Source organism: Haliotis rufescens, unplaced genomic scaffold (genome assembly GCF_023055435.1).
Source record: "Haliotis rufescens isolate VD_foot unplaced genomic scaffold, xgHalRufe1.0.p SCAF_6, whole genome shotgun sequence".
NCBI lineage: Eukaryota > Metazoa > Mollusca > Gastropoda > Lepetellida > Haliotidae > Haliotis > Haliotis rufescens.
This window is the reverse complement of record NW_025964334.1, coordinates 6,901,864-6,913,961: the sequence shown is the minus strand read 5'-3', so window position 1 is coordinate 6,913,961 and position 12,098 is coordinate 6,901,864. Positions and strand designations below refer to the sequence as shown.

The window sequence follows — 12,098 nt, the reverse complement described above, 5'->3', positions numbered from 1 at the left end:
ACTGACTCCATATGTTTTGCTCAATATCTTTCTGAAATTGAACAAGTTATGTCATATGTTTCTGATAAAATGCGAAAGGGACCAGTCACATGGTAGAAATGTTACTTCTGAAAATCTTACAGGTGATAAAGGCTACGACTTCTGGAAACCCACAAGAGGAACTCCACCATTCTGGCAGTCTGCTCAGAAAGATTTATTTGCAATGTCAAGACAACTCGGTATTCCAACTTGGTTTTGTTCATTCTCATCAGCTGATATGAGATATTTAAATAAGATAAAGGCTACGACTTCTGGAAACCCACAACAGGAACTCCACCATTCTGGCAGTCTGCTCAGAAAGATTTATTTGCAATGTCAAGACAACTCGGTATTCCAACTTGGTTTTGTTCATTCTCATCAGCTGATATGAGATATTTAAATAAGATAAAGGCTACGACTTCTGGAAACCCACAACAGGAACTCCACCACTCTGGCAGTCTGCTCAGAAAGATTTATTTGCAATGTCAAGACAAACTCGGTATTCCAACTTGGCTTTGTTCATTTTCATCAGCTGATATGAGAAGGCCAGAAAAGATTGAAACAAAATTCAGAGAACAAGGTGATAAATGCAGAGCTCAAGACAAGGATGAGACAATAACATCCTTCCTTGACAACTTTGTCACATGTGAAATGTCCCCAATCTTCCATGATGATCATGAATGTAGAAAAATCAATCAATAAAATAATCAAATATGTACCGGTAGAAAAGGACATCTACTTTTAGGAATCAGTCATTTAACTGATTACATAATCGATGATTGATCAGTTGGGTTAATCCAATTGTATTGTATTGTATTGTATTGTACACAGCAAAAAAAGTGTAGGTTTCCGGTTTCCGGAAACCTTCCGGATACCTTCCCATTTTGGATCCGGCCCGGATACCTTCCGGAAACCTTCCGGAAACCTTCCAAAAAAAATGTCAAAATTTGGGGGGTGCATTTTGTTCACTTAAGTGTGAAACACATAAAAAAGTTATCTTGAAAATACCAAGAGATTTGAAGGTTGCTGAAGGCATCTGGATGCAAATTTTCTTCATGGTTTGGGCATATCATACAACTGCAGTAATTTTCAGCACATGCTATCTCCTCATGTTATAGAAATCTTTGGGCATGCTGTCTTTTTGAAGTTTTTCACAACTTTCTTTTGTTATGATCTTTATATGTTGACATAATTGCAATAGGCAATGCGAGTTCTATTATGGAGCTTAACAGTATTCTTAACTTTTATGTTCATACATACAATTTGTACTTAGGAAGAACATTGACAGCCATCATACCACCATATGCTCACTTTGGCCTTTGGTCCTAGTGAGATCATAAAACAGAATTCATCAGTGATTATTTTCCCATATAGGTGCATAACAGTCATGGCATAAATAGTGTATAAACTAAATAAACTTCATCACAGAGACAAAAGCTGTTATTTTCGACAGACACAGCAATAAAAACTGTTCAAAGTGCAGTATTAGTTGCAGAAAACATTAAGAGCATTGACATATTGAATATATGCCCAGCAGCTTTATTCTGGCGTATCAGGTAATCTGAATCTCAACATCTATGACTGATGCTAATGAAACAAAACAAAAAAATTCTAAGATAAAAAATACATTTATTGATCGACAACAAATAAGCATAATGTTTCATATTTACATATCACAGACCACAAGAAGAGGCACATAGAGTAATTACTCAACATCATTCTCTAACAGATATACATGTGTCAGTGTCCATGTAAATCACCCAGACATTGTCACACTTCTGTGGCATAAGTCATTCAGATACATATCAAAGATCACAAGAAGATGCGCAAACACATCAAGTAATTAATCATCTTCTCTCACTGACTTACACGCTGACATTTCTGTGAACTCATCGATCCTGTTATTTCGAAAAGTCTTCTCAAATAATATATCAATGAACACTGCTGGCCTCACAAGAAACAGGTTTCAGTTTGTTCAAAATTGGCTTCAATACAATAATTAGACAATGCTACCATGACGTGGCATTATTCATTCAGATTTGTACAGTGTCGGTGTAAACCACCCAGACTAGTCACACTGCTGTGGCATTATTCATTCAGATTTGTACAGTGTCGGTGTAAACCACCCAGACTAGTCACACTGCTGTGGCATTATTCATTCAGGTTTGTACAGTGTCGGTGTAAACCACCCAGACTAGTCACACTGACGTGGCATTATTCATTCAGATTTGTACAGTGTCGGTGTAAACCACCCAGACTAGTCACACTGACGTGGCATTTTTTATTCAGATTTGTAGAGTGTCGGTGTAAACCACCAAGACTAGTCACACTGATGTGGATATTTGGGAGGCATGCATCTACAAGTAGAATGATTTGGGCACTGGACAAGTAACAATGAATCTCTGACAATTCTGCACTTCCATATGCCAAGCACATTTACCCTGAATGCGTTGCACAGGCAGAAATGAGGCAGGCCCATCGTTCTGACATTTGGCTGACCAAACAGTGACTGGGTTTAGATAGCCTAAGTCATTTGCAGAAACTTTGAACCATTCAACAAATGCAAACACATGTTGAACTGTCTGACCTGGATGTAATTCAAGGTTGTGAAGTATGAAGTACTTCACCCTTGCTGGGCGAGGAGACAATACATTTGACAAACATGAGTGACTGTCTGCCCATGACACATAGATTAGGCTGTTCCGAAGAGAACGGTTGTTCGTCTCACAGCCAAGAGATTCATTGTTCCAAGACAATGATGTGCGTCTGCTGTACATACATGACAGCATGCCCAAATGAACGGATTTGCTGTACATGAAAGAATACACCTTGCATAAATTGTCAAGATGCTCTTTGCCAAGACTATGGAATGAAGTGTTCCGATCTTTGAGAGTGATAAGTGACATGTCACTCCAAACACTGGAGGAAACTTCACGTACTGACATTGTTGATGCTAATGTAACCTCTGGTGATGAGACTAAGACTTCAGCTTTTGATGAAACATCCAAAAGTTTCTCTAACAGGGGTGAAAATTCTGGATCAACATCAACATGTGAGACAGAATACATGAGAAACTTTCTCATCAGCTGGTCCTCTACACACCTTTTGTTTGTTGAGAAGTCAGATAGTATTCCATTGTATCGCTCAAAGCTAAATAGCCAGAAACCATAAATACTACCAAAGCTACGAACAGACTCTTCCAAATGGCAGTGTAAATGCATGTTGGGTGTCAGAAAATGAGCACCATACAGCTCTGACACTTGGTTGCAGAATTTTACCATAAGCCTTCCAGCAATATCTATATTGATATTGCTAATGCAAGGTTGACAGTAGTGTCTGCATGCCAGAACAAATGTCTGCCATGCGCGAAGATGGTTCACTGGCAAGAGGCCCTTCAGACAAATGAGGGAATATACAAGTACCCAATTCTTCCATTCCTTTGCAGTCATTTGTCCATAGTTTGTAGCTATGTTAGTGGGAATACGACCGACCTCTGAGGTTACATTGATTGACTGAATTTTGGAGCTTATCTCAGAGATTCCCTGAAGATAAGATCTCTTTCTCGACCCAGTGACCAAACAATTTCTTGGCTGTCCCAAGAAAGAGATTGTGCATTGGGTCAATTGCGCTCATTCTGGAGGGTTCAAAGTAAGGCAACTCCAGAAGGGCTGTGTAACGATAGCCAGAAAACTTCTCAACCTGCTTCTTCTTTGTGAGACAAGTAGCAGCACTGGCCTTACTTGCACACCGAAGATGATCTTCCCTGTTGCGGCTTGGCCACTGGACAAGATTTGGGAGCCCACAGTCACGAATGCCATTTGACCAAAGAGGCTTTGTACAGTGAGAACAGCCTTGAGTGGCACCATGACCCATGAAACCACAAAGTTTCCTGGCAGCTGGAATATCAGCTGATGCACACATCAAAGCCATTTTCACTGACACAGATGCTGACGAGCCTTGAACTTCCATCAACACGCCATTCCACAGTGCTTTTAACTCTGTGACTAATGGTGTGAGGAAGGAGTTTAAACTCTCTGGTTCCTTCGAGAGAGCTGGGATAATACCAACAAGCAAGCAGTTCTCTCGTTTAAACCTTTCATCACGTGGGAGGTTCATGAGGACCATGTACAGTGCACCTACTGATATGTCGCTCCGACGATCAAAAGGTTGAAACCAATCAACATTTAACATTCCCCCAAAGTGATGTGGTTGAGAGAGAAAGTCAGTGCCACCATGCTCATAAAAGCTCTTCCAAATTTCCCCATCATACACATCACCAAATAAATTGGAAGGAACATTCCTGTGACGCCACATGTTACACTTGTCCAAAAACTTGGGCCGCAAGAGAAAACGCTGCAAAGTTTCAATGATGCCACTGTAGCAGAAGACCTTTAAAGGGGAAAAATGTATTTTCCCACCCTTAAGACATACTTCCTTAACAAGGGTAGCATTGCAATGAACTTTGCCTTGTTTTCTACCCGATTTGCCAGCTGCATGACAACTATACACCATGTTCGTGCACTTCTTAGCAACCTCAGTGCCATCAACAACATGAATGACACTGGTATATGCATAAAGTGCACAACAGTTAGGGCAGACGATATACTTTGTGAAATTATCACATTGTATGTTGAGAAGCTTTTTGGCCATGTACAGACTAGTTGGGAATATCTTTGCAACTGACGACAATAATTTAGGAATCGTTGCCATCAGAGCCAAAATTTGCCCAATCAGGATCAGAACCTTAACAATGCCAGCATTGCTAATATTGTGTGTCAACTGAATTGAAAAAACTGATGTCACAATCCATTTAACAATGTCTTGTGCCTTCTGTGGAATGCTCTGCTCTGTTGGGTGGTCCCTTGTATGGTCTTCATTTTGAAATCCGCATTCCTGAAACAATTTATTACATATTGTAAAACTGGTGATTCACAAATGATTCAACACGACAATAATTTAATGGGCAAGAACTTTCCTACTGAAGACAAAATGCTGTAGTGTCGAGGGTAGAACTGTTTAAAGAACCCATAAAGTACTGTTTCTATTTTCTTTCTAAAGCTCATATGAACATGATAGATTGTACAACCGATAGAATTTATTGCCCAGGATAAATTACCATGAAGCATTTCCAAGAAATAAATATGAATACATAATCAATATCTCTTAGTGACTCATTATTGAAAAATATCCATAGCTTTGATATTGTTGAAATAACTTGCATGATTTATTTTGTGAACACACCCCACCTCTAACACACCCCACCTCTAACACATTACTTGTTGCACAACATTTATTAGAGCATTCTGACCAAATTATAGAGACACCTAGTATATTGTAGGGAGTCATAACACACTAAAAGTATAAAACTCTTGATAAATGAATTGGACAGGTTCTTTGCACCAATATCCTTGACACTTCAGGCTGTTTTCTCAAAAAGTAACGTTATTAAAATTAAAACAAAACACTTGTGGGTTGGTCTAATTGATTTCAGAAACAAAAAGTCACACAGGCCATCTGAAACCATGTGTTACACTAGCTACGTGCACAAACTTTGGTTGCAGCTTGTGATGCTGGATAGGAACAATGTTCTTTTGACAATCTGCTATATGGGAATGTTATTATCATTATCATTCCTCGAGTTGACATGCTTAAATACATTTTGCGATTCAACAAAGATATCAAACATTGAATCAACTAGGAAAGTGTTTACTAGTACTTGTGAAAACAGAGGCAGTCCTCTCATCAATATTTATAGATGAACCCCGAAATCCTTTCCATTCCGCTTAACATTAGTGTGATACCATTTGGTTTGGTGAAAAGTATGAGAACTACACCCTCATACCAGTTTTTAAGTACCTGCCCTCTATGCAACATAAAGGGGAACAATGATAATTCAACTGTAATGACATCACTTCATGTACATGTTCTACAAATGGCAGAGACAAACAAGCAGAAAATACAACAAAATTGTTTACTTACAAAGCTTTCATTGTCTCCAGTGTGGACAAAACTTTCATCAACTGGCAACGGTATGGCCTCTGCAAAGAAAATTCCATTCTAGTTCAGTACAAACATACATTACGAAAAATTACATAATCAAGAATATTGTCTATTTTGAAATATTTATCCTGCATTTCATTTTGCACATTGCTCTTACTAACGAAGACGTAACTGGAAATGAATGACAATCTAGTAGTGTCTTCAGTACTCTTTTGCCCTACATGAAACCATGACCTTATTTGTTAATTTCTTCAATAGCCACAGATCAAAGGGAGCAAGTAGACACCCTTAACAAATAATGCAAAGGGTATGAGGGGCTGTTGTAGAGTACTGTTTTATGTCCCTTTCAGCAAACAGTTATATACGTGTCATGGCGGGAGGACACCCCAAATGGGCTTTACACATTGTACCCATGTGAACAGCAGCGAATGAGTATGGTTTTACACAGCTTTAAGCAATATTCCAGCAACATCACGACAGGGGACAACAAAGATGGGCTTCAGAGAATGGAACCTTGGTCTTCGGTGTAACAAGAGAACTCTTTAACCATTTGAATACCCTACTGCCCCCATGTGAAAAGAAAAATACCTTAACCACTAGGTGCCCCAAAGCAAGTTGAGATAATTCAATGATGTCGTATGTAAGTACATGAATATCAATACACATCAAAACAAACATAATACATCTAAAAGACTTAGTAATGAGCAAATATAATCCCTGTTATAGTTGTGAGTGAGTATGGTTTTACGCCACATTTAGCAATACCCCAGCAATTTCACGGCTTGGGACACCAGAAATGTGCTTCACATCGTACCCATGTCGGGAATTGAACCCGAGTCTTCGGCGTGACGAGCAAACATTTTAACCACCAAGCTACCCGACCGCCCCGAGCTTAGAGGAAGCAAGGCCAGCCTCACAGTTTACATGAAACTATCTCTTTCATCACAATTCAATTTTCTCAATCATCAAGATGTACAATCATCAAGTCATATGAAACGTATCAATATACACACAATAAAATAGCAATGTTTAAGATTTCAAACATCATCAATATTCAGTTTATCACAAGTCATTACAATGTTGATGACTGATGCCATATTTAAAGTCAGATATACATTTGATAAACATTCAACTCATTGTTGTTATTAAAAGGTCTCCCATTTACAAATGTAGTTCAAAATAGTTCATAGTATAGACTGATGTGCATTGAGAAAATCAACTGTTTACTGCAGCCCGAAAAAAGGGAAGGATGCAAAAAAAACACAAACAAAAATGATGTTTAGAAGAACAGTATAACAAACATAACAAACATAAACATACCAGTAAATGATAAGTCTCTGTCACTTTGGCCCATTGTTGCTTCACTTGTTTTCCCTTCCTTGTCGCTGAATCCCTCCTTTTGAACAAAGAAAAACACATGATTACAGAAGTATTTGAAATGACAGACTGTGGGATTTGGTTCTTTTTTATTTTTCTTTAATGCTGCACATATTAATATTCCAACTATGTATATGGATGGCGTTGGGATGTAAATGATCAAGTCTGGGCCAGACAATACAGTGATTGATAGGTACGATAGCAGGCTATGACCTGTGTCTGACCAATCCATTTGATTGCCTCTTAAGACCAGCATAGTTTGCTGGGAGCCAATTCTAACCCATGAGGTTAGCATGGGTTAGACCTAACAATCAAAACTCAATACATTACTGATTACTTGTATATATAAAATAGTATTCATTTTTCCTGGGTACTACATATGTCATATTATACTTTAAAATGGTGTAAAAATTTGGCTGCATAATTGGCAAGTATGCCATGTTTATTATAAATTTTACAACGTGAGATATTTGAGATTTATCATAAAATGGGTAGGTTTCTATTAAAGCCAATGGATAAAAATGATATCCGTTGGGGTCATATGCTGATAGAGATACAAATATCAAAGGTCAAGAAAGGATTATCTTTATCATGATACATCATCCAAACTGCGTTTACAAAACTTGCATAAAACAGAATTCTGAAATCAGTTTGGCAAGCATCAGCAAAATGCATTGAATGTTTAGTAGTTTGTGGTATCTTTTTTGTTGTATGTGGCTTTGCAATTGAAACATGTAAATATAAAACGTTAATGCCAGAAAATACCAGTCTCGATTATCAAACGAAACAGACACAACTTATCTAAAACAGCAATGAAAATTCTGTGAACAGATCACTGAAAATCAGTGATTACACCAAGTATTCAGGAAAGGGCTAAGCATACCCTGTAAACAAACCAGACCATCAAGTCATGGACCAGAAAATCTTATGAAATGATAACACATTTACTGATTTTGTTAAAACTAAAAATGATATATTTTGAATTAGGTCAGCATAAATATCTATTAAATAAGTTTTACATATTTTACCTTGCTATCGATGTTGATTGTGTCTGCAAAGGCATCAGCGTTGCAAGGTTTTTCTGTCAAGGGAATCCAGGGGCTGTCTGGTGGAAGTTCTGAAAATCAAGAAATAATTTCCTTATAAGCAGTTCGTGCAACAAATCTTATGAGACACGTATTACACAAAAAACTGGCCCATATAAATTTTAACTTAAAAAGTATGTATTGTATTATATCAGTATTATTATACTTTTTTAAGTATCTTACATAATGATATCACTAAAAAGATCAGTGACTTACAAGTTCATGCACTTCATAAATGTATCATAACTGTCATACTTTTAAGGCAAATCAATAACCTGAATTGGATGTGAAAAAAGCTGACAAAAAATCAGTAACTAATAATAAGAAGGAAATAAGCATCTATGTAATACTAGGTGAAAATGTACAAGCATCACCTCATTTGGGCAATAAAAATCAATCAGGTGTAACTAATGAACAATAACATGGAATTTAGCCAGGTGTCTTTATGACTGCTCATGACTGCTTTATGACTGATCTCGTTAGAGCAGAGCCTACCAAGCAAACAAGCAAACTTGGACAATAAACACATCTTAACAGACAACTTTATCAGCTTATATACAGTTAATCATTATATTTAATTGATGTCGTTAAGAGTGGAGCCAGACAGATGAAACGAGCAGACTTAGACAATACACACGTCACTGTTGAATGTGCAGTACCCACCAAAAATGAAATAACCCATAGTTAGTAAAGCTCAAGGATGTCTATTTTGTAAACTTAGTAAAATGCATTTGGCCCTAAATGACACATTCAATTCCACTTTGAAACAAATGTGTATTTTCTATTATTCAAGTAAGAGATATATAGTTACATTAAAAACTATAGGGGTAAGGACTTAAGGACATGCACATAAACCTGATACAATTAATCATGAAATGTAAACATTGATCCATTATCTGCCAAATTCCCTTACCAAAGGGAACAGAGGCTGACACCAAATTAAAACAGATTGGTTCAAACATTTTTATTTCAAAAGAAATCTGGATTGGTAAACAAGCAAAACTTATCTTCCACTTAGCAGCTATAAATCCCTACACTTCTAATTGCATTTTAGTATTGAACATTTTCTCTAAATGCCTGATTTATTCATGAGTTTGAACACGAAAAAGACCTCAAGTACTTCTCACAAACAGCCTGTCTTAAACAACCTTTCACATGACAGCATGTGACATAAACGTATTTGTGAAAATACAGTCGAGGTTATTAAAACACTGAGCTCATCCAACTCTACAACCAGAAAAAAATAATCTGAAAAGCATTATTTTCACCAAATGTAAACTTATATATTCACAACACATTGTGTGATAGACACTGATTCATTGAGTAAGCCTAATATATCTATCTGAAAACCGGTGAAATAAACAGATGAACTTCCTTAACTTAAACTAACTTAGAGGGGCAATGGGTAGTCTAGGGGTTAAAAAATTTGCTCGTCACCCCAAAGACGAGGCTCCACATGAATCCAATGTCTAAAACCATCCTCAATCACCAACCCACTCATTAGTCTCGCCAAGTGTAGTTATGTGTAATCTTATTGTACTGGTTACATGCAACATGTTCATTTATAACCTATATATAAGTATATTTATTATGTATTTAGTGATAAAATATTTATCTGAAAATCTAAAATAGGTATTAACATGTAATTTCATTCAATGAAATAATACCTGCTCTCAGAACTACTTTTAGTACGCCTCACTATGGCGTTCTGGCTATAAACCATCAAAATTACTAATAAAGAACAAAATAAATAGAACATTTGTCTTTTCTTGTCAAATATTGTGCATCTCATCTTGTGACCTTAACATTTGATGTGTTCTCAAGTGGCGCAAATCAGGTCAGTTGAAGAGATGACTATCAATAAACATTGATTGATATTAAAATATGAAAAGCGAAATATGCTCTACATAGAATCTTTCCTCTTGTAACCAGGTCACAGTATCTGATTTTGTTTGATTGTTATTTAACATCGCACTCAGCAATATTTCAGCTATATGATGACAGGCTGCAAGTGTAAATAAGCAAGTCTGGGCCAGACAATTCATTCATAGACATCATGACCATGGCTCTACGCAGTTGGGATAGAATGGCGCGCATCAACCAAGTCGGCAAGCCTGCCCATTTGATCCCTTTAGTCACCTCCAGCATGGGTTGGTGAAGATAAATTCTAATTTGAATCTTCACTGATTAACCTCGGTGTTGTAGCAAAATTAAACGAAATACTAATAGGGAATGGGACATTAAGGCCTCAAAGACAAACCGATCTAGTGCAAACAAAAAATACTTTCACAGTATAGTGTGAACAACTACAATACTTTTTCTAGTAGTTTTTAGAAGATTGACATGGTATTTAAAATGATGATTCTAAAACTGTTTATTTTTAAGGATAATAACTAGGTCTAATAGATGAAGTGTCACGTGAGGATTTCTGGTTAGAATTGCTTGTTCGTAAGAGGTGACTAACTGGATCAGGTGGTCAGGCCTGATGACTTGGTTTGACATCCTTAGAAAAGTGGAGTAAATATAAGAAAAGCTTACCATCATTTACTGTATCCTTCCGGATATCTAGTCTTGAACACGCTGTCCCGGATGGTTGCTGTTGGCGAAGAAGAAAAGATTCATGATAAGATATGAACTAAAAAAAAATAAAATTCAAGCACACATGAAACTCTCTTTCAAAAGAATAGGGCAAGAATGTAATGAAAAGACAGTGTGACCATAGCTAAGCGGATATAGCAAATGTGTAAAGTTGTTACACTTGAAGGCAAAATATAATACCTTGTGTGTCTCTTTTTCCTGTTCGACGCTGTCATTAGCCTTCCTTTTCTTGGAAATATCATCTTTCTCCACATCTGAAAAATTGAGCATAGGTTAGAAAGCATGAAATTGTGCATGTACATAAACATAGATCTATATGTAAGTGAAGTAGATCTAGTTGAGACATTTAAGGTGAAGTTGTCATTAATTCAAAGGTGAAAACAATCCCAGCCAGGTGATGGTTGTTAAGATGGTGTTAACCAAGTTAAACTAAGCATTACCAAAATAACATATCATTTACCTGATGCAAGAATCCGTCGCTTCCGCGCCTCATAGTCTGGTAACTTGCTTTGCCAATCTAGCCTGCTGTGGGAATATTTCGTACGACGGGAGACAAATGTATCACAATGTGTACATAAAACTTTATCAACAGACATTACTGCAGAATTGATGCCTCAAAAACACAACGATCTGTACCAATAAGCAAAACAAGCTTCGAAATACGTGTTGTTCTCAATACAGCCGGATGTGCAATGAGTGTTTACGTTTTTTCCGGAAGTACTCGGATACTAAAAAACCGATATATTCTATAAGAACAATACACTAAAACGCATGTGTATTAACCTTATACATTTTATAATGTTTAAACACCGTACTGTTTAAGTATTTAAAAAAATAAATGCTTTATTGTAAGGTGTTCGGTGTGTTCCGTAACATCGTTGTTACACTCGTGTGTTTCCGGACATAATCGGAAAATGATTTCAATTGAATGATTACGAGTTATTTGTAAACTTTAGAATGTAATATCTTGTAATAAAGTCAACATATGTATTGCAATGGTATATCTCGTATACGAAGCAA

General features: G+C 36.9%; 1 protein-coding gene across 1 annotated transcript; it reads right to left on the bottom strand.

Moving 5' to 3' along the window:
• Positions 1–1,630: 1,630 nt before the first annotated feature.
• LOC124143986 lies at positions 1,631–12,071 on the bottom strand. Its single transcript, XM_048385581.1, has 7 exons — positions 11,539–12,071; positions 11,259–11,332; positions 11,019–11,076; positions 8,424–8,512; positions 7,339–7,414; positions 5,998–6,056; positions 1,631–4,911 (listed from the first exon to the last, which is right to left on the bottom strand). The coding sequence occupies exons 1-7, from the start codon at positions 11,672–11,674 to the stop codon at positions 3,550–3,552; spliced, it is 1,854 nt and encodes a 617-aa protein (XP_048241538.1). The 5' UTR covers positions 11,675–12,071; the 3' UTR covers positions 1,631–3,549.
• Positions 12,072–12,098: the final 27 nt, after the last annotated feature.